Source organism: Grus americana, chromosome Z (genome assembly GCF_028858705.1).
Source record: "Grus americana isolate bGruAme1 chromosome Z, bGruAme1.mat, whole genome shotgun sequence".
Lineage (NCBI taxonomy): Eukaryota > Metazoa > Chordata > Aves > Gruiformes > Gruidae > Grus > Grus americana.
The window spans coordinates 76228582-76252235 of NC_072891.1; the positions used below are offsets into that span (position 1 = coordinate 76228582).

Consider the following 23654-nt stretch of genomic DNA (forward strand, 5'->3'; position numbering starts at 1 on the left):
CAGTTGAATTCATCCTTCCTAGCTTAGCATTTTGATTATTAAAATCCAGCTCTACTCTGTATCAGAAGATTTCTTCACACCATGCAATATTGCCTGCATTCCTGGATTACCCACGGCAATAGCTTATTTTTGCTGAGTCTGAAAATCTAGTATAAAATTTACCTTTGATTGTCATAGAGGGAAGAGCATTAGCTGGAAAACATCTCTGCTGCTTCTTGTTGTGACTGGTGTTTAGAACAAGCTTGCTGAGATTCTTGTTCCAGGTAGATGTATGGTGTTTATTCAGGGAAGGATGCAAATCAGAAGACTAATATCATGTCCTCCTCAAAAACTACCATTTGTACTCATTTTCTGAATGTTCATTATTATCGTGGGGGTATTCTCCATTTATTTTTAGTCTGAACAGCTCCTAACTATTATTTATCATCTACTACATAAAAGATACCAGAAATCCTGCTGTATTTAGGTGTTTGTAACTGATGATTTATTCATTTCCTACCCTTCTGTTAGAAAAATGAAGTGGAATTGGGTTCAGTCTCTTACCTTGAAATGGATTTCTTGGGCCTCAGGGTACTCTCCTAGCTCTTTTTCTGAATGCTTTTCAGTTTGAGTGCGCATCAGTGCAAAGTTTACCGTATTTTAAAGTTATCTGAGACTGTACTACAATCATCTGTAACCATAACTGACACTGTACCATTACATAGCCTGGATTGTTTACAGTCACCTCTGTGAGGTCTGTTGTCATATGCGTCTTTTTCCAAGAGACTGGGAGTTAGTGCAAGTTTGGCTACTACATATGTTTTAAATTTTTGTGTTTTTTGTTAAAGATGACGTTAGCAATGATTTACTTTTGAGTATGTTACATATAGGTGTCTTGCAAACAAAAGATCTGCTGAAAAGGGAAACTTTGTTAGTTGTCCAATTTGAAAAAAAAAAATTCCACAGTCATGTTCTTGTGTTTCCTTCCCCAGCACTCTAAATATCCAGCTCGCTAAAATTAATGAATTTTGTAAGATACTGTTCTCCTTGCTTTGTTCAAGGTTTAGGGACGAAATGTAAAAATACAGGTGTCATCCAGGCTGTTGACGCCACCTAGTGTTGAAAGAATTGCTACTCCACAATTCTAACTGCAGTTGGCCAATTCTTTCCCTGAAGCGTTGTGTTTGCAAAGGGGTTGAAGGAGAGAGGCATAATTTGCTTGGTAATCTTTTCTTTTGTTACAATATTGAAGTTCCTCTTCATGTTAAGAATTACAATACAGTGGTGTGGTTCATCACAGTTGCAGATGAAAGCACATTTTTGTCTCTCCTTAGAAGTGCTTTTTTCCTCTCTGTCTATTAATTCCCTATTCGTATGACTAAAATGGATATCACTCTGCTACTCATGAAGTCCAGAGTTCCTGAGTCAGCTTGATTAAATTCCGGAATTGAGCACAGATATAAATATCCTGAATGTTTGTCCTCTACTAGGATTTTGCTGGCGTAGTTGGAAGTGTGTCAATCAGGAGGGCTGTTACTGCTTCCCAAAGAGCCGCAGTTTCTCTGATTTTCATACTTATACCTTTCATGGCCTTTCTTTTACTTGTTACCTGAGTAGTATACATTTTAATGGTTTTAGATTGGCTTTTCAAACATTGTTTTTTCCAATTTCTGATCTGTCTGCTATTTGTCAGTTACCTTCCTGTAGTGAGCAACCAAAAGTTAGGATTTGAGGTTTTGTTTCTGAAGGAGTTGTTTTACATTGCATAGCAAACAGTGTCTGCCTGAAGTGAGCAAATGTGTTAACATTTTTGATCTTTGCATCCTCTTGAAATGAAGTGCAGTTATTAATTGCTTGGACTTTAAACACAATTTCACTATCAAGAGTTTAAGGGGCAGGAAATACTTAGAATACTTAAACTCTTTAAATTTTGTTTCATGCAGAAGAACTAGTTTTCAGTTACTCACTGCATATTTTGGGAGAGGAGAGGAAAGGAATATGAAGCATTCTCAATGTGAATCACTTCTGTGTCATTAAACCATTGCTAAGAGATGAACAGAGCTCTACCTTCTGTAACTGGGTTGGGTTGTTCTTTGTGTACCCTTTGTGTAAAGACCTGCTAGCTAAAGAGTCACAAGACTTCTCACTGGCTATAAATAATGAAGCATTTTTCTTGGGTGTTTGTCTGTTATCTCGTGTAAGAAACACTACTGAAAGTCTTCAAACTGCATTCATGGGATACCCCTTTTTGCTCTGTTTGTTAATACCTCCATGTTTGAAGTAAAAATAACATTCCTTGCCTCACAGGCTAAAAAGAACAGCTCAAAAATGAAACAAAACTTTTGTGACAATTGAACCTTGTTTATGCACATTGTGGGTTTTGGAAGTTTACACTTTAAGGCAAATGATCTTCAGAATTTGTGGTGAATTCTAGTAATAAAATAATTCAAAACTTCCACTTTCAGCCTTTAAGCAACCATCAGCCCTTCCTGGCTTTACAGAGAAGGTCAGCTGCCACATCACCATGAGTCTTTGCATCTGGGTTTGAACACAGTCAAGACCAAGCCCGATTTCATTCAGTTTGGAATGTGGTAGGCAAAATCACATGCCATGTCCCTAACCAACAGCAAGCTCACAACAGGGCGTGCTTTTTCTTCCCTCATTCTTATTTCAAAAGGCAGTGTAAAAGCTGTATAAGGAAAAAGATACAATACTGTTACCTCTCTTCTGCTATGAAGGTCTGGTTTCCATAAAAACCAAGGGAATGCAGCTACAAAGCAACCATGAAAGGTGAAGTTGTAAAGAAAGAAGGAAAAAAAAAAAGAAAAAAACAAACAGGCAGTAAGCTATAGTGGAGCCACACAAAAAATACTGTGTTTCTGTCCCAGAAAAGCATGAGCAAGAAAATAGATCTGATATCCTGGGTGCTGTTTACTTCAGTCAGCACTGGAGTACAAAGCTTCAGCAGGTCTTAACTATTTTGATGAACTCATAGCACATGCAGACTCTTAATTAAGAGTCTGTGTATTTCGTGTTCCCTCTGAATTTCCATATGACTGTATTTGCAGATTTTTTTGAATGTATACTTAATGTATGTCAGTTAAAATACATGTCCTACTGGTCTCTTGTAGAAATGCGTTGTCCCATCCTCCAGAAACCAGCAGGTGTAACAGTTCTCCCTCCCAGATGTGGACTGGAGCCTGCTGTTTCTGGGACCGTGTGCCAGCTGAGCTGTCCCCAAGGATTCATCTTGTCTGGAGCTAGAGAAGAACTAAGGTGCATTTCATTTGGGAGATGGAGTGCAAACATCCAGGAGGCTCTATGTAAAGGTAGAGACCAGCACAACATCATTTCTATGTACGCGTGTGCAGGATTGAAGAGAAGTACACAGCAAATAACTGAGTGAGGACAGGTTTGAACTGGGGAAAGCATGATTTAAACAGTCTGTAAGAAGTGCTGCCTGTACCATTATAGCTTGGCTGTCAGATTTATTTGTAGTTTGTAATAAAAATGTGGAGTTCAGAGGTTACTTGAGTGCCATCTTATAGAGCTTATCATTAACTGTCTGTCCTGGGATCTGTCTCATAAGACTGTTGTGGGGAAGCTGCCTGCTAAAAGGCCTGATGTGCAGGTAAATTTGGAATTTTAAAGCAGAAGTGAAGGCTCTTAGCTTAAAGATAGTCAAAGTGGAACCCACACTCCTAGTAAAACAACAATGATAATAATACTGTTACTGATTTAGCACAGGTAGTTGGAGCAAATCTGTAACCACTGTGTAAACCCTGGCTGACAGACAGAACTATAGAGCTCATTTCAGTTGTCTTTGAACTTACTGTGGCTGTTAACATGCCTGGAGCAACAGCGCACAAGGCCAAAATTGGCTGACACAAGTCCACAGGGTATAAAGATGGGCAGAAGATGGTTACATGCATTTAAGTATGATTCTGCCATGTTTACCCGCCTCTTCTAGAAGTGTTAGTTTATATATTCCCTTACACACATGCACACCGAGTTGGAAAGAGCTTGGCTTTGGATTATAGGAGGATACGATCAAAAGTGCAGTTTGTCTGGGAATATGCTGTTCACCTCTTCATGAACTATCGTGCTCCTAGAACTAATGCTTCCACCCCAAATTGGGGCCCTTGCCAGGCACTGGGTGAAAGAACAGTACAGAAAACAGTTACGGCAGTCATCATGCCAGGTCACTACAGAAACTGAGGTGGGAACTTTTTCCTCTGTAATGGCCAGGAAGATTTTATCCCTCTCTTTAAACATATTATTTCCTACTCTGTGATGTACCACATTGTTTTTCTGAATCTTTCATATAAACCTGTGCCAAACCACAGTTTTTAATATTTGATGGGATCCCAACACAAGGCTGCAAGCTGAAGTGTTTGGATCAAGATAAAGCAGTATGGCTTGGGTTCAAGCTTTTAAATATTACCAGTGCATAAAAACCTAAAATACCAGGCACCAAGAAACTCTGAAGGTTATTCTCCTCTAGTAAAAATGAACAGTTGCATTTCAGTTGCCTTCATTCTTGTTATTGTCTCTCTCTATTTTGCTGCCAACATATTTGGCCAGTTCAAAATAGCCATTTTCTTTCTGACTTATTTATTAGTCTTTCTACAGAATTTCACTTTTAAGTGGAATTTGCCCCAGCCTGAAGGCTGTGGTCAGGGGAGTGTGAACCATAACTGGTAGTTATTTAAAAGAGTGCATTTCTAATAAAATTTTCATCAGAGTGAGTTCAGAGGAAGGCAAAATCACTTATATTTATTGCTTTGTACTCTTAATTACAGAGGTTTAATTGCCTGAGTTATGTCTTTACTGGAACTACTTAGTAATAAAAATATAAATGATATCAGTTCTGAGTTGTTTTAAAGCCTCCTGGGCATATATCAGTTCAGAGCTCGAATGCTGTTGTCCTTGTCTCCTGAGTCTAGAGACCATTTATCAAACAATACTACAGCAATAAAATAACCTGACCACAAATGTTTTGCGAGGCCCTGTGCCAGTGAAATGAAGTACTTTTAAGTTTGTCAGATAAACTTGAGGCTTAAATGTTGGTGAAGATGTTACCCATATACCCATTACCAGTCCTTTGAAACCATCCAGCATTGTCATATATGTCATAAGAAGACTCCATTGGTGCAACATAATACCTTGTAGCAGGAGTTCACTAAGGAACATTTCCAGCAACTGGTGCCAGAAATCTTGCCATTGTTTCTTTCAAGTCATTTCCACACCATGTTCCAAGGAATTTCAGAGTCACTACTCTTGTTCATAGTACATATATGATATCACAAATACTTTTTTTTAAGTCACTGATTATGAAAAACAAGTGTTTACATCTGTATGTGTTGTGTGTGGGCAGTGAAAGGACAGATTCCTTCTTGATGAGTGTGTGTAAGGAATGGATGAATGAGAAGAGAAACAAATTCATTCTGTCTTATTTGTTCCTTGTTTTATGGTTGCATGTAGAAGCCAGAGTCTCATTGTGCTAAGTGATGTACAAAAATACAGCAAAAAATAGTCCCTTCCCCAGGGGAATTTACTGTTTATGTATGAGCCTGTAGGCACAAATTAAAAAGGGGCAGAGACAGGAAGTCTCTTGCAAAAATATGTGCATTTATATTCCAGGCAGCACAAAAAACAGTGGTTATAACCAGTTGTGATCTAACTATTATAGAGGTTTTATTTCTGTAATCCAACATATAAAACTAGTTTCTCTTTTTTCTGGATCTTTCTTCAGATATTGAAGCTCCTCGGATCCACTGTCCAGAAAATATTGAGACTGAGACTCTGGAACATCATAACTCTGCTAATATCAGCTGGCAGGTACCAACAGCTGAGGATAATTCTGGAGATGAGGCAAGTTAAAATCTATACATTTGACTGGAGGCAGTCTTTCTATAGCTAGCTATTTCAAAATAATTTTTGAACTGGAATTTCTTTCTTCTGATAAGCAGGAGTAAAAGAAAAATCTGCTGAAAAGTTGTATCTTGAGAATTCTGCATTTTCCATCTTGGTTAGGGTTATGCAGTCACAGGACACTCTGCATGGTGTTTAAGTGCATAAAATCTTATATGGTTAATTTATGTGGTCAAAAGAAAGAATGTGGCCTTGTTTATAAGATGGAGACAGCTGCTTTAAAAATGAGCTCTTAGAATGTGAAGAAGTTTAATAGACTCTTCTCAGAAAGAAGTAAACCAGTTCATTAATCTAAAAGGCCAACAAGAACACACTGTGATAAGTAAAAACTCGTTTCAGCTTCCCACGTGAGAAAAAAAAATCTCATTTTCCTGTCAGATGCAAGGTTCAGATTTGGGCTTTGGCTGCTATGTGTATCAGAGGTCTGGAAATGGAGTTACAAAGAAAATTTGCTCCAGAGCTGTTTCATAAAGAGTAACATTCCCTACAGGCTCAGACATGATCAAGTTGCAGCAACTGAATGGTTTATCATGAGTCAGCAGAGGAACAGTGACTGTGTGTGCTTTTAATTTGCTGCAAACATGGGAGTTTTTTGCACTTGGAAACTGTGAGCTATCCCAGTAAAAGAGGTTTAAGTTGACACATTTTTTTGCTGTAGCATAGCCACAGTCAGGTACTGTAGCTCTGCTGACACAGGGTCGGTCATTCATTGACCTGTAGAAACCCAGTGCCTTAGCAGTTCTTTTAAAGAGAAATTTCTTACGACAATTCTAACCCATGTGAAAGAGCTGTAGACAGCATGTAAGTGTCATTTAATCCAAATGCAGGGTTCCTTTGCTGTGCCAGAATGTTTTGAAGCATCTGTAGGCTATGGACTCATACATAGATTAAAACTGGATATGTAAGTACTTACAGCCCACAACTGTATGCCCACTCATCTCCCAGGTCTGCTGTCCTTGCAGCTAGAGCTGAACTGCAGACGAAGCATGTTCTGAGCCAGCGTAGTGTGTGTTCAGTGCAGTGAGGCCGACAAGCCAGTCCTGAGTTTTCTTAATGCACAGTGCTGTAAACTGCAGCAGGTCAGGGTCCAAACCCTGACTGAGTAAATTGCTGTTGCTATAAGGAAAGCAGGCTTGAGAAAAGGATCTGTTGCGAAGTGTGCCCTCATTGCTTGAAGAGGCTATTTGCGTTAAGAATGAGTAGGCTTGACATTGAAGAATATTGTTTTGTGGCCATTTCTTGAAACATGACTGTCGTGATTACTAACCAGACTTGTTTTTTAAATAACAAGTGTTTTCCTATAAAAGGTCTCAGTTCACGTTACCCCAGCTTTCATACCACCGTTTCTTCTCCCAATTGGCGAAATTGCCATTACTTACACAGCGGCTGATAAGTCAGGCAATGAGGCAAGCTGTACATTCAGTGTCAAGGTTATTGGTAAGTGCTGGTAAAAATCACTGGGGGAGAGTCTGTCATACTTGAAACCTTATAATTTTGTGCAGAAGAGACTGTGAGTCACTCCGGCTTTTTTGTGTGCAGGTATAAGCCCAGGAGTAATATAATCTCCATAAACACTTTGCTTTTGCTAATCTTGGGTCACAGTTTGCATAGTGTGCAGTCATTGTTCCCGTATGTTCAGTTTGGGTTGTGCTTTGTTCTGTTGTTCATTCTGAATGTTAAGATTTCTCCTTATACTGGTGAATTAAATGCTTTATTGTGTTGTCACTTATTGTCTCCATCATACATATCTTTTTTTTCTTCTTGAAAGACTCCAACAAAGTTTCCAAGGTTCTTGCACATTGCTGATGCAAATCATTGTTCAAGTATTTCTGTCTGACAGTTGTGTTATTCAGCCCTATAGAAAACAAACACAATGCAGAAACCATGAGTTCCACAGAATTAGTCTTGTCCATTCCCCCAGCATCCACCAGTTGCCATAGCTTACAAGTGTGCACCTAACTTTGTTATATCTTCTGATGTGAACTTAAAATTGCTGTTTACTTGACTACTTGTGATTATAGATTTCATTTGAGTGTGGCAGCAGTTCAGAAAGCTAATGTCATGCCATCCCTTCAAATTCTGCAGATGCAGAACCTCCCGTAATTGACAGATGCAGATCACCACCACCCATGCAAGCAGTAGAGGATGAGTACCCAGCGACATGGGAAGAACCACAGTTTTCAGACAATTCAGGTGAGACAGTGCACCTCAAAACATGCACGCAACAGTGGAAGGCTAGGGAACTCCAACCTGTCAACCCTCGGTCCCTTGGAGTCCAGGATTTTTCTGAGGGTTTTTTTACTTATTTATTTTTAAGAACACATGATTTGGAAGACATGCTGCCATTTCCTTCTCCATTTGTCAAGGTTGGTTGTGAGCAACCCTCATTCGCTTACTGATGTTTTGGGTTGTCTTTTAACTCTTTTAGGTGCTCCACTGACTGTTACTAGGAGTCATGCGCCTGGAGATCTCTTTCCCAAAGGAGAGACAACAGTTCAATACACAGCTGTGGATCCCTCTGGCAATAACAGGACATGTGAGATCCACATTGTCATCAAAGGTTTGTTGTCTTAATCTTCTGGTCAAGAGTGTATGGCATTGTTTTAACTGAATATCATAACGGATGCAATGCTACTCCACTTTTTACCTTAGTCTCCACTTGTTTAGTCATTCCCATTTTATATTGGTTCACAGTTTCCTTCACAATTACTTGGCCTATAAAATAAATCATAGCTGAGGTTTTACAGTCAGTCCCTCCTAAGATTATTCCAACAAGTCAGTGTGTTGTTTCAGTAGTGCAGAATGGATAAGGTTTAGTTTGAGAATTCAGGATGTAATAGTTTACTATAAATCATTGTATGAAAGTTCATGTAAAAATTTAGATTAATGTTTTGTATTATTTTAGTAAGTATATGCTTGAGCATGCGCCTTTGAAGCAGAAGTACAAAAGGGTTTGGGTCTTGCATTTCTGAGCTTTTTTAATTTCTCATATCTATCACAATCTTTTTAAGTCTTCACATTTCTGGATTTCAAATTCCAGTGGCAGAGTTTGAGAATAATTTCGCAGTAGCCTGATCCTGCCTTTGTGGAAGCAACAAATAATACTTCCACAGACTTCAACATAGGCAAGATCAGGTTGATAGTAGGTACTTCTGGAAATCCTATCAATGCTGTTTTCCTGTGTGCTTGCTTACTTCACCACATTCATCAATATATAAATCTTTGTCTTTTTCATAGGTTCCCCTTGTGAAATCTCCTTTCAGCCTGTGAATGGTGATTTTACATGCACATCAGATGAAGTGGGAGTTAATTGCACATTGCACTGTGCAGAAGGTTATAGCTTTTCAGAAGGATCAAGTGAAAACTACTATTGTGCATATAAGGATGGTATCTGGAAGCCACCTTTTTCTCCAGAGTGGCCTGGCTGTTCTTGTAAGTCTTATTAAATGAATCTTCAACTCATCAAACACTCTGTTTAATGAGGAAGTAAATGAAAATATTTTAGAAATTATTACTTCTATTTAATGATAACATATCTTCTCTGTCCTCTGCCTCCAAATAGTTACAGATATTGTCAAAGAATACCTGAAAGCCCCTAAATGTGTTATTTCAGAAGCTAAAACAGTGTGTAGAATAGTAGTGAATTTGAGTCCTGGGAGTCACAAAATAGTAAAGATGGCAAAGTAGACAAGGTCTGTCATTATTTTGAATTGGTATTTGAAACTGTTTACAGACACTAACAGTGTCTTTTCAATAGGAAGTTCAAGAGTATTTGCAACTTCTTGGTCCAAATGCATTGTGCGTGCTGTACTTACATATCTAATTATCACCAAATCAGAAACGTTTATGTATTTTCTTTGAGATGGACACATGCAAAACTTCAGCTGTGTAATTTCCCAGTTTTGGTGATATTTTAATGATAAGTGTATTAGAGCTACGTATGAAGCCAGTCTTGGCAGCATGCTGCATCCACCTCCATCAGAGTGGATTTCTTGGTTTCGGCAAAGAGCATTGTTTCAGCTATGAGCAAATGAGAGTTATGCTTCAGAGCTATCTATCAATTCAGAGTCCACAACTTGGACACTTAGGAACTTTGATTTGCTTGAATTCTCAATGCGAATTTTTCATTTTTAGCCTAGCAGAATTAGTAACAGGACTTTTAATACTCATGCTTCTCTCTCAGCAGAAAGAAAGATGGAGTTTAGTTGACAGCTCACAGGTTTCTTCCATTAAGACAATGCTGAAATAGATAAATGACACACCTTTTTAAATGTCTGTTAGCTTCCCCAATTAATCTGATACCTGTCAAAGGGTCATATTCAACTGTATTGGCTGAGGTACGTGTGATCCATTTTCCTGTATGCAACACGAGGAATTTGCTAATTTAAAGACAATGCTTGTTAGCTTAGTGTATTCCAGTTTTAGCCTGAATGATCTTGCTTTTAGCTGTGAAACCCTTGCAGTGACCAGTAAAAAATTTTCTCCTACATTTTTCAGTAAATCGCTTTGCAAACCATGGGTTCAAATCCTTTGAGATGCTCTACAAAGCAACACGATGTGATGACAACAATCTTCTAAATAGCTTTACTGATGCATTCCAGAGTGCACTTGGTAAAATGGTAGGTTAGTAAATACTTCTTCCTTTTAAAAACTTTTTAAAAGTATACCTCATTGTTCCTTTTCCCAGCTAACTAATTTCATACATGGAAAATACAACAGAAACTCATAAATGAAATTTGCACTTTTTCAGAAGATGACAAGTCTCCTTTAAAAATAAAGATGATTCACTGGCATTTTAATGTGATTCAGTTCAATCTTCAATGTGAAGTTACATAGGACAGAATTCATAAGAAGTGTCCAAGTAGCTTAGGAACCTGGCGCTCATAGATTTTCAGTAGGCTTCCAAAGAGAACCTGTGCAGTTTTGAAAACCCCAATTGATTGTTCCCTAACCTCAGTGTTGGTTTTGAAAGTTGGATGTAATTATAAAATACGTGTTTTATATAGAATATGTATAACATATATCCATATCATATAAATGATTATACATGTATACAAATACATAAATTCCACATTTGGTGCCTATGTCCAGGCACTTAAATCCAGTACTAGTGTTTTCAATAATTTGCTCAGGTTCCTTGAGTTTCTTGAGGTTCTGAGTTCTCACTCCTGTCATTAAGAACTGTATGGCACTGCATTTGAAGGGGTACCCCATTCCTTCTCTACTGTGCCTCTTGCTTTCCACTTCAGTATCACAACTTGCCCTTTTAATCCATGGGTCTGTCCCCAGCTGCAAAGCAGAAGCAGCAGGACTCTGAGTTCTGGCCTCAGAACTGGATGTCCAGGCATAGTGTGATAGCATTGCTCCAGAAGAGAACACTGAGCAGTTACAGATTTTTTGCAGGACAAGGCCCGTATGCTAAAAGCTTCTCTACAGCTAATGGACAAACTCCTGCAAGTTGGAAAAGATGTTAGTAGCCCTGGTCAAATGGCTGAAAACTTACATAACATATCAGGCAATCTCTGACACTTGGACCTAAATATCTGTTACACTTTTGCCTTGCTTCAGGTTTCTTCTTTTCCAGTAGAGAAATCTTGCCTGGTTTTATTTCTGTTCCTTTCCCTTAAGAGCCAACTACCACCAGGTTCCAGTGCTTAGACCGTTACTACCAGCAAGCAAAAGATAATAAGGAAACAATGCTTAGTGATCTGCCCAAGCAATTACATCAAAATGCAACAATCTGGGAAAACAGTCAAAAAGGCTGTTTTGAATATACCTATTCCCAAGAATTCTAAGTTATAGCAGAGATCTGAAAAGGAGGGAGGAATCAGAAGGAGCCATCTTTCCAATGAAAATCGATACAGAAAATAAACAGCAATTCCAAAACACAACCTAGAGCCCAGCTTGCTTGAAACTTTTCTGGAAAAAGCAAGAAATACAGATTTTATAAAAAAATCATGCATTCGTCAATTCTTATCTAACTTCCACTGCTTTTGTGGAGAGAAGAAATCAACAATACCAGAAAGGTTTATGTCAAGTTTTTCTGTTCTGTGGTTTCTGTCCTTTTCAGATGATTTTCCCTGTCCTCTGAGGTCTCTTGGTGGAACGCATGACTCCCTTTCCATGGGTAGGGAGGGGTGGATATGAAGAAATAAAGTTTGAAAGCTAGAAACAAAGTGACGGTATTGGTGTAAACCTGACAGAATTACAAGTTACATAGCTGGAAAAACCACAAATGTTTTCAAACGTGACCTTTACTGTCATCTTCAGCAGGGAGAAACAAGCCTGAACTTATTTCTGCATTTTGGGATTTCACATGCAGAGTAGTTAACTGAATGGGCATCTTCTCTTATAAAAAAAGATACTCTATAACTCTGTAAGAGCTTGTATGCCTACAAGTTGCCTTCTTATTTCCTAGCTGTATCAATAGAACATACTTCCTTCAGCAGACCTTGCCAGGGTTATAAGAGAAATAAGGAAAAATAAGGAAATCTAGTGTCACTGGCAGGACCAGTGCTTCACTAGAAGTTTTTATAAGTCGGGGAGGGGGCTATGTTGTTTTATTTTTTAATGTTATTCTTCTTTCTGTTGGAAGGTCCCATCATTCTGTAATGATGTTGATGATATTGACTGCAGATTGGAAGATCAGACACAGAAGCATTGCTTGGAATATAATTATGATTATGAAAATGGATTTGCCATTGGTAATTATTGATTGCATAGTTCCTTAGCCGTCCAGGTTTAACGCATCATAATTCCTTTTGTTCTGAAGTATTGTGTGAGATATCTTTAAAAAAATAACTATAGACCTCTTAAGATAGTAAGCAATTACATAATAGATTTTATAAAAATACTATGGAATTGTTTCCTGTCTGGTTTTGATACTGCTTCCTGTATAGTGTAGATGAAAAGTTTACTGAGATGCGTCATAATGAGGAGGGGGGAAAAAACCACACACAGAGTCCTACAAACCTGGAAGAAAGCAACCTTTTAAAAATGTACAATTTCAAACCAAAACACTGAAAAAGTGCAATGGATGGTTCTGGAGATTGCTAAGAAAATGAGGAGCATCCTTGATGCTGGTTCAGATCAGCACAGAATCCTCACAGTGTAAAGCTATACAAGTTTAAGTTTGCCCATTAGCTGTGAAATGACTTGCTGTATGCAAGGGCACGTTGTGCAGGATGACTGTAGCTATAGCAGAGTGAAAGCTGTGAGGGTCATAGTGACTGTTCCCACTTTGCTTTATGACAAGTAAGTTGTCATTTTCAGTTCATTTTTTGTACAGGTTAGTGCTCGTGTATGTACTGCTGTTGTTCTTGGCATTTCTGAGTCCCACGGGGGTGCTCAGAGCAGAAAGGCTAAAAACAAATAACTTACATTACCTATCTTAGCAGGAGTCGTTTTGGCAGGTCAACATCAGAGTACATACTGTGGCTCTTTTACATTTTTATAGTGGAGTTTCTCGGTAGAGCTTCCTGCTGGTTCTCACCTTTTAGATGTGCTTCACTGAGCTTGAGAGCACATTTGTTTGTAATCAGATGCAAGGGGGCTGAGTGTTGGGTTTGCAATTGTCATTGAGGTGGAGATGAATATTGATGACAGCTGGAGCTAACTTGTAAAGGCACACTTGAAGCAGTGTTCAGGATGTGGGATGTGGGGTCCCGTTATCCTCTGGTTCATGTCAACCTTTTATCAGAATAACCTTGTTATTGTTTTTCTGGAGTTTCTCATAATTTCATACTAGGATGGCAGGAGAGGAGAACTCCTCAGGTCACAGGAGACAGCAGTTTAGAAAATTATTGGTACTAATGCAGTATTAACCACAAAGCTGTGGAGTTAACTTGCCCTAGTTTCCACTGTAAATTAAGCATAATCTACATGACTGCTAACATATAATGGGCAGAATATTTTTATGTTTTCATGTTTTTAAAAAAAGAGCTACATCAATGAAATAGACCATACAGCTCTAGATTTAGTCATTTTGAAAAGATAGGTTATGTATAGAAACAATTGTTTAACTTTTTCTGGTTGAAAGTGTGTTATAGGTGCAGGACAGTATACAGGGGTGAATTTGACTCAATATGTGTAACAGGAAATGCCTGTCTGGGGAGAATAAACACATAAGATAATGCTACCAGCCTTTTCTGAGAGGGCAGATGATGGTAGAACTCTTCAGGAGTTGTGAGAAGAAGATGCAATGGAGATATGTGGCGTAGGCCATGCTGCCTGTAATTGAGCAGGAAGAGGAAAAGAGCAATATGGAATTGTTTCAGAAGATGAAACTGGGCAGGTGAGGGTCCGTGCAAGACAGAGGAACAGAAAGAATTGCAACTTGTAACTTTTATAGCAGTATTTCTTTAAAAGTTTGGCTAACTGCGCAAGATCCAGGATCTCTAGGATACCAGTTAGGAATGAGACTGTTTTTTCCTTTTTCTTTAGTCAAAATGCTGGTACAATAGGCACTTGTGCGGAGGCACAGCCAGCACACATCATCTGGAGCTTCAAACAGACCTCGTTGTACTGGGGATGTATTTTAGAAGTACAGGCACTTCCTTTCCACATGGTGTTGCTTCTCTTTTTGTTCTTTCTTAATGCCTCACAGGACCTGCTGGCTGGGGCGCAGCAAACCAGCTGGATTATTCCTATGATGATTTTGTTGATGCAGCGCAAGAAGATGACTTATCTAAGCATCTGTCTGCCTCTGTAAAAGCAGCACCTGCTCGAGTCAAAAGGCATAAGCTGAATGTTCCAATGACTGACCACAAAATCAAGTTAATATTCAACATCACGGGTGAGAGAAGTCAAAATATCATCCTTCTCCTATTCCTTCTTTTTAAAAAACATGTTTCTAATACATTTGGTAAAACTTAGCCTTCAGTTCACAAAGCTTGCTGAGGATGCAGCTGACAGTTTTCTGGAGATATTCATAGCCCCATTTCGTCACAGACTTTCTGTTTGGGGGGAAGATCACAGCCTCATGTTCATGGAGAGCACTGTGCACATGACCTGCTTTCCACTTTCCACTGGCAAGCTGGAGTGTTGCACTCTTGATATACTCCAGAGTACACTGGAAGCCCTGACTGTAAAATCTGTGTGCTTTTCATGTTTTCTGTTTATATCCCAGCTAGCGTGCCACTGCCTGATGAAAGGAATGATACATTGGAACTGGAAAACCAGCGGCGGCTCCTTAAAACTCTGGAGATGATCACGAACAGGCTGAACAGGACTCTTAATAAGGAACCCATGTATTCTTTTCAGTTTGCATCTGAACTCATTGTAGCTGACAGCAACTCACTGGAGACCGAGAAGGCCTTTCTTTTCTGCAGGCCTGGTTCTGTGCTGAGAGGGAGGATATGTGGTAAGCCAGATGACTTGCACCTTACATGTATTTAGAATCCTTTTGAAAAGCAAGGTTTTAAAGGATGTTTGCAGAGGCTTATGGTTTGACACAGTCCAGTGCTTGTGGCCTCCCAGAACAATAAACTGCAAAAATGCTTTGCGTAGTTTGACTTGCAGAGGATGTTTATGTTCCTAACCAAGGCCTGTGCAAAAATGACGCTTTTGTACCCAGGATTCCACTCCCATGGGGAAGTGAGGCACATCCACGCTTGGTGATACACAGGAAAACAGTGCTTGGTATGCAGTCTTTTAACCCTATTGGTCATATGGGTGATGTGTAGCTAAGACAGGGAATTGGATTCCATTTCCTGTGCGTAGTGAGATCTTTTTGGTATTCCAGAGAGATACCCCATTTGCTGAGGAACAGAGTCACATTTCACATAAACAGGGTTTGACTAAATGGGGACTCCAGAGGCAAGACAAGTATGTATGATTGTGGATTCTGAGGGGGACCTTATGCTTCCAATGTTACAGTCAGCTGCCCTTTGGGTACCTATTACTCCCTGGAGCATCGTACATGTGAAAGCTGCTGGACTGGATCCTACCAAGATGAGGAAGGGCAGCTGGAATGCAAAAATTGTCCATCTGGTACCTATACTGAGTATCTGCACTCTAGGAGCATCTCTGAATGCAAAGGTGAGAACTTTTTCTTCTTGAGACAGCCACTTCTGAATGCCTGGTTGTATCTGTTTGGTCCCCGTTGTGGGAGTGTTGGAGTGAGGTTAGCCTGTGAAATGAGGAGCAGTCCTAACTGCCCTTTGATGTATATGTAAAGAGAAAAATCCAGGTTTTCACCACTGCTGTGGCACGCAGGGTGCCTGGGCAGATGTTATAAGAAGAGCTGGCCTTTGAAGCTTTGTTTAATTTCTGTCTTCATTCTGTGAGATTATGAGCCCATTTTGCAGGGACTAATACACTTAAAATAATGCTGTTCTTGTCCTTGCCAGTCCCTCTCCATCCTACCATGATCAAAGGTGAAATGTCTGCATCCTACACTACAGTGCTCTGGTATTGAGCACCTCAGCACCACTGTCTTTTTGTGACTTACTCTGAAAAAGAAGTTGCTAGTTTTATTTCCTGTTTATTGTCTTACCATTAATTTTGTTGATTAAAAATGAGTGAGTTGAAATAAATCATCTGTGAAGCTGATTGGAAGAGAATTAACTGGTTAATAATTTACAAATACACTATCAGTAACTTAGCACAAGTCCTTTTGTGTTTGCTCTTTGTACCCATGAAGTCCTTCAGAGTAAACTCTAGAAATAAAAGTCCCTGTGATATGTATTGTGATTTCAGCATTATTTTCAGAGGCTAGGAGCCATGTTTCCTGTTGGACATTGCTTAAACTTTATGAATTATTCTGCCTTACAGCTCAGTGCAAGCAGGGAACGTATTCAGCTAATGGTCTTGAGACATGTGAAACCTGTCCACTTGGTACATACCAGCCAGCATTTGGATCCAAGAATTGCATCTCTTGCCCAGAAAATACATCAACAGTTAAAAGAGGTGCAGTGGATGTCTCAGCTTGTGGAGGTTTGTAACAAAAGGAGCTAAGAATTTTTTTTAATTAAATTCTAAAAATTTCTAAATGTTGCTTGAACATCAGCTATTATAATCAATTCATCTGCCTGAGACTGAATTCCACTTCTGATTAAGTGTGGACCAAGCAGCATTTCCTAGCAAAATGACAGATCATTTCCTGATACCCTGATTATTTCAAATGCCCTACTTCTTATTTCCAAAATGGATTCTTATCTAAAGATGAATAAGAGGAGGTATGTAATGGGTACCTACATGAAAATAAAACCTTTTTCCTTACAGAAGAGAAAGGAAGTGACAGGATGTTTCTCTCTGAAACCGCTTCCACATACTCTGTACAAAAATGGTGAATTTTAACACAGTTTGTTCCATAATTTGTTTCAAGAAATTGTCCTCAACTGTCTTTGGGAAGCTCTACCACAAAGATTCCCAGGCGAAATAGTCTGCAGGGATTAATGGTACAAAAAAGAGTTGTCTTTTGTTGTTACTCCTTAATGAAGGAAAATAAAGGTGTGAGAGATAAAAGGGAAAGGAAGTTGCATTTGAAAGCTGTCCCCAGAGCAGCAAAAGGAATAGATAGAAATACTTCCCAGATATTTCCATAGTCCTTTGAGAACCACATGTCACCTAACAGCACAATTTAAAAAAGCATCTCCTAGAGTTGTGAGTTCCTGGCAGGGTTCACCCTATTCCTTTAAGTTTGAGGAGGAACTATGAGGGGAGGAGAGAAAATGACCAGGAAGAGGTGGGGGGAGATAGAGTGGGGGTGCAAGCAATCACTCAAAAAATATCCTTTTGTTCTTGCAGTACCATGTCTTGCAGGCGAGTTCTCTCGTACAGGCTTGACACCTTGCTACCCCTGTCCCAGAGACTACTATCAACCAGACTCGGGAAAGTCCTACTGCTTGTCTTGTCCCTTTTATGGAACAACAACTGTCATTGGTGCCAGATCCATCACAGATTGTTCAAGTAAGTCAAATTATCACTGCTGGAGAAAGCGAATAAAGGGAACATCTAAAGGATAGCCAGCAGTAGTCTTAACAGAAAACATCCCACTCACTCTTCTAACAAATGTAGACCTTCCTTTGCAACCAGTGAAGTTCACAGCTGGTTTTGCCTACTGGTTTTGCCTCTCTATTATGTAGAAGGAGTGACTCTGTGATACGTATCAAGGCTCAATAACAGAATATACATGTACAGAGTGTGTGTATATATATATATGCACACACACTGCATATGTATACTATATATATAAACTATAGACTTATATATATACACAAATATGTGTATGTATGTGTGTATAAATACACATAAAATATATTTTATATGTACACACACATACATGTTTTAGAAATATATGTGCTTACAAACACATATGTGTAAAATATATATAAAATACTATGTGGTGGTTACTGTAAAGTTTGGGGTTTATTCCCACGAATTCACTTTTTTCAGCATATCTTTAGGTGCATTACTAGCATGCAATTATTACACCCTCATGGAATAGGGAGGGACCTTGCCATACAGTATTATTAACAGCACTTTCATATCTTTCCTCTTTAGGTTTTGGCTCTACTTTTTCAGCAGCTGAGGAAAGTGTAATGATGGTACCAGCCTCTCCAGAAAATATCAGCAAGCAGTACAAAGTCAGCAGTCAGGCAAGGACAGGATATATTTTCCCATGTTATCTCAAATGAAAGAAAGAGTGCCTTCCGCAACAGTAAATGACTAAGGCCTTTTTAAATGTAATTGTTTTGCTGACTATATTTCCTGAAGAGATGATAGCCATGGTCATGAGGGGAACACTCAAACTGTCTTTGTAATGATAGGAGCACTTTCACTGAATAAAGGAGGCTGCCATCAGCTATTGGCATTCTTAAATTCTGGACTTGAAGCCTTCACCTGATGTATGAAATATTTATCATACTTATAAAAGAAATGTAAAGTCCATGGAAGAGGTTCAGCCAATCTATGAAAAGCAGATTGACCACACTCAGTCATTTGATATCTTCCATATGCTGCATTCCAGAAAATGCTACCAGGCATCTAAGTCCTAGTTGTAAAATCTTTGTCTTACTGCAACATAGGTACGCTTGAGAGGAGGCAAGTAGAGCTCCCTTCTGCTGTGAGTAGCCCCTTTGAAATACAGGCAAGTCCTCATGTGATAGAAACTACTCCAGTGACCATGTTGGCCAGAGTTGCACCCTTACTCCCACCGTCTCCCCCACTAGCCTGTAACTCTGATAAGATTGCTTTGTTTAAATCTAATTGTGTGAACAGGAGCAAAGTTGACTGATGGTAAATCTGGCCTGAACCATTATATGAAATATAGACAGGTGACAAACTGATCTCCTGAGGTTTTAGTTGACCATTTGCTGAATTCAAGTTTGCTACATTAGAAAAAAATAGCACCATACAGTACAGTTCTCCACCAGTTCACCTGCTGACCAGTAGCAGGAAGTGATTAGCCAGTGTAAAAGGATGTAAGTGGAGAACTCTTACCTAAAAGACAACGTAATAGAAACTGTCACCTGTGCATCATAACTAAGAAAGTTCTAAAGGAACAACTGCGATGACGACATTTTGCTAAGTAAAAGGTAATTTTAAAATAATAATTCAGATTCCTGGTACTTCTCTCTAGAAAAACAAATGGTTGATGTGCTGAGAGATGAAGAGCTAGAAGTTAATACCAGTGACTTTTTTTTTCCCAGCTTTCCAAAGTGATTATAGGGTGTGCAGTTTAAAATATTTTGTTCAACCTGTATGTCCACCTTTACTGTAATTGTATCATTATTGCCTCTGGCAGGTCTTTCATGAGTGTTTCCTGGAACCCTGCCACAACAATGGGACATGCAAACAATTGGGAAGTGGATATATTTGCATATGCCCACTTGGATATACAGGTAAAAAATTGAGAAGCAGGTGGAGGAGCTAACATTCTCCATGCCATTAACATGAGCAAGTGTTAAGGAGCAAAACATTTCAGTGCAGGAGTATAGCTTAACTAATTGGAATATCCATCACAGATTTACCATACATAAGAAGAAGAAATGGTTCCTCGTGTTCTCACTGAATTATATTGTATTTGGCAGAAAAGGATTTTGAATGGTGTTTCTTCTAGTGGAGTTAGTGGATTTAGTGGATTTTAAAATCCTATCACTTGCAATATTTATTGTTAGCAAAAGCTGGAAATTGGCACTCTAAACAGCTAATTCCACCAGATCTGCCTGTATTCCTCTTCACTATTAGCTTCCCAGTTGCTTCAAAGCAAACAGATGACTTGGTATTCAGCTATTATCAAGAAGTAATCTCTGTTACTTGTGGTAGGTATTAAGTGCCACTATCTGGAACTGATCTGTCTGTTGCCAGATATGCATCATACCTTTCTCATAGCATTTTGTCTCAGGTCTGTGTTAAAACACAATGTAAAGAAATTATAATAAACCTGAATATCTGGTAATGTATGCAATTAATCAGTCATGTTTTACTACATTAAGTAGTCATGACTTCTATGTTTCTGAACAATTTCAAATGCTGTCTCGCTGTTCTCAGTCCTTTATTTTGCATTCTAGGCTTGAAATGTGAAGCGGAAGTTGATGAGTGTAAATCATCTCCTTGTCACAACAATGGAATGTGTAAAGATGGCATTGGGACCTTTGTTTGCCATTGTCGACCAGGCTATTCAGGTAATTTGTTTCACTTCATAGCCCTTATTCAGACAGGCATTGTTTCTGTTCCAAGTAGGTAACACAAAACAGAAGGGCTGTATAATTCCACATCTATGAAATTATAACAGGAAAAAGCAATTTGATCTACAGGTTAGAGTAAGGTTCTGCTGTATGTGAATAGGTTTTGAAATAAAAGGATGAGCATTCAAGGACAGTCTTGTGTCCATGTGTGTGCATGCATGCTTCTGTTTTGTGACATTTCCGGTCTGAAAAAAAAAAGGAATTAAGTTTAGGGAATTAGTAAATACTCACAGGGAAAATGCTTGTGTGACTGAATACGGCCTGACTAGAAAAAGCATTTATGCAGTTGCTTTACTACAGCCCTATCAGTGAGTGGGCTTTTTCTTACTTTTTTCCTCACTCTTTTTAACTCTCATCTGCATACATGTTGAAGGTGGTGAAATCTGTGGGGAAACTGTCATGCTTGAGAACTTTGCCAAAAGCACCTAATTTCTAAATATTGAAATAAATTCTAGAGAAGATAACGTTATGTGATTAAGAAAAAAATGCCAGGTGTTTTCCACCAGAAATGGTCTCCCTCATTCTTCATCTTCATGGGTATACATTTATCGACAGCAACACTTGCCGGATATTTTTTAAACTTTATAAAGACAAACCATGGATTTCGCATCTTTCACATCCCAGCATCTAAATAACACTAGTGATCTCTGTAAGTGTTCACAGTAGCGCAGTCAAACATGTAATTTTATCACCTGATCTCAATAGCCTTTTGTTGTGCAAGCAGTATGATGCTGTTCTGTCTTCCACATTCAGTCACTGCAGCATGCAGACCTTGAGTATGTCTTGATAATGCCTTGTAACCCTTGCTGTTTGAAGGTCTGTTGTGTGAGGAAGACATAAATGAATGCATCTCTAGTCCGTGTTTGAATGGAGCCCACTGTGTTGATGGCAAGAACGGTTACCGCTGCTCTTGTGCAAAAGGTTTCACAGGTACATTTTCTGTTTAAGTCAGCCTTCACTCTTTCTGACAAAAAAATATGTCTTCCTACCCTGTCCAAAGTATTTCAATCTCATTGCTCTATATTACATATACTATATGTTGATATGGATGTACTAGATTCATTAGGTCCGTGTAGTCTCTCAGAGTCCCCGTAGTGTAAGTGTGGCTTCAGAAGGATTTACTAAGTTCCTAATTTTGCCACGAATTTGCTACGTGATGTTGAGGAAAGAATAGGGACATTCATATGCATGCAAATTTTTATTTTGAATTTTATTTTAAAAAGAAAAATACTGTAACTGTAGACAAAATGGTCTATATTAAAACTACTCCCTATCCTATACTCAGCCTTCTACTGCTTTCATAGATTTTCTGTAACAGCTAGGTATATCTGTTAATGATCATGTTGCCAAAGAGCTCCACTATAAAATCACATGCAGTTTCTTCATTCTTCAGTTCTTGTAACATAGAGCCTCTTTCACAGCAGAAATCCAAGAATCCTGTGTTTCTAGCTTTCATGTTTCTCCTTAGAGTTAATGTTCCAGCTAAAAGTCTTTTGCAGCAGCTTTTCATTAGTTGCTCAGAATAGTTTCTCAGGTGACTTCCTGATTCGGCCCAAGTTACTCACATAATGGGCAATATCCATTTAAATTCCACACAGTTTGCTGAGTGTTAATTTCTACAATTGCAAAGATGGTTCCTGTAATTCTTCTATGACCACTTTGCCTTAGTTAATGGAGTAAATCCCAAACCTCCCTGGCTACTCAGGTGTTTGCTGTTTCCCAGAAGATGGGCAACAGTTCTTAAAAAAACAGATGGGTTAATAATCTTCTTTCTTAGGTCAATTCAAAGCAGAGCTGTGACTTTGTTCTTTTCTTCTCAGGTGCTCACTGTGAAATGGAGGTCAATGAATGCCTTTCAAACCCGTGTCTTAATAGGGCTATTTGTGAAGATCGAGTTGGCAGTTTCTCCTGCAAGTGCCTCCCAGGTTTTACTGGTGTCTTATGTGAAAGAAACATCGATGAGTGTCTCAGCAGACCCTGTAGGAATGGAGCTACCTGCAGAGATGGTATCAACAGTTTCAGGTGAAAAATAGATTGATGTAATAGAATCACAGAATGGTTTGGGTTGGAAGGGACCTTAAAGCCCATCTAGTTTCAACACCCCCTGCCACAGGCAGGGACACCCTCCACTAGACTGGGTTGCCCAAAGCTCCATCCAGCCTGGCCTTGACACTTCTAGGGATGGGGCATCCAAAACTTCTCTGGGCAACCTGTTCCAGTGCCTCATCATCCTCAGAGTGAAGAAATTCTTCCTGATATCTAATCTAAATCTACCCGAGTACAATGTGGAAAGTCAGATATATTGTGGTGCTTCAGCCTTCTTAGATTTCAGCAAGCCATTTGGCAGCCTGATCCAATATAAATGGTCCCCTTATGCACACTAAAGGAGATTTTAAAAGGTGAGAAAATAAATCCTAGTGTCCTCACTCTTAAAAAATTCCAAGGTAGACAGCAAGAAAATATGCAGAGTTTGAAGCTTAAGCATGGTAGGACTGCATGGTTTTAATACCGATCTTCCAAAAGAAATCCACTTTCCCAAGCTTCAAGGACTTGTCTTGCTTTCCACTAGAAGAATAGGTGATGACCAGTTATGTACCTGATAATATTATATTTCTATAGCCTGGAAGACAGGGATAGCTGTACATACTGAGAATATAGAGATTAAAATTTAAACACCGATGGAATCTTCCAAATATTTATTTTTATGCTTTAGGGTATCTGAGCTCAGATCAGAAGTTACAAATACCAATAGCAGTGTCATATCCTAGATCACCGTAGAGAGATGGACCAGCTATTACTGTCTGGGTTTAATAACTCTTTCCCTCCCTAAAGTCCCAGAAGTTTTGGTGCCTTTCAAACACCTTGGTTTTCCACATACCAGAGGTTTTGGTGCCTTTCTACTTCCTTGGTTTTCCCTCCCTGTAAGTATATATGCCTGAAAGATATGCCATGTCAAGTACCTCTTGTCTATAATTCTGTGGACTCTAGAAGGTATGCTTCACTCACAGGAACGCAGTGATTGCCTCTCCCAATTTCTATGACGACACACAG

At 39.0% G+C, this 23654-nt stretch overlaps 1 protein-coding gene across 2 annotated transcripts in view; it reads left to right on the forward strand.

The window, feature by feature from the left end:
- The window catches only part of SVEP1 (sushi, von Willebrand factor type A, EGF and pentraxin domain containing 1), a 129314-nt gene that overhangs the window by 52615 nt on the left and 53045 nt on the right, over positions 1–23654 (forward strand). For both annotated transcript variants that reach the window (XM_054809309.1, XM_054809310.1), the window contains exons 7-24: positions 3111–3308; positions 5735–5853; positions 7221–7350; positions 7999–8106; positions 8342–8473; positions 9151–9345; positions 10411–10532; positions 12509–12617; positions 14519–14707; positions 15041–15274; positions 15790–15951; positions 16687–16848; positions 17662–17823; positions 18418–18512; positions 19661–19757; positions 20427–20540; positions 21420–21533; positions 22424–22625. In XM_054809309.1, coding sequence (XP_054665284.1) covers positions 3111–3308; positions 5735–5853; positions 7221–7350; positions 7999–8106; positions 8342–8473; positions 9151–9345; positions 10411–10532; positions 12509–12617; positions 14519–14707; positions 15041–15274; positions 15790–15951; positions 16687–16848; positions 17662–17823; positions 18418–18512; positions 19661–19757; positions 20427–20540; positions 21420–21533; positions 22424–22625 — 2644 coding nt within the window. The remainder of the gene's footprint in view (positions 1–3110; positions 3309–5734; positions 5854–7220; positions 7351–7998; positions 8107–8341; positions 8474–9150; positions 9346–10410; positions 10533–12508; positions 12618–14518; positions 14708–15040; positions 15275–15789; positions 15952–16686; positions 16849–17661; positions 17824–18417; positions 18513–19660; positions 19758–20426; positions 20541–21419; positions 21534–22423; positions 22626–23654) is intronic.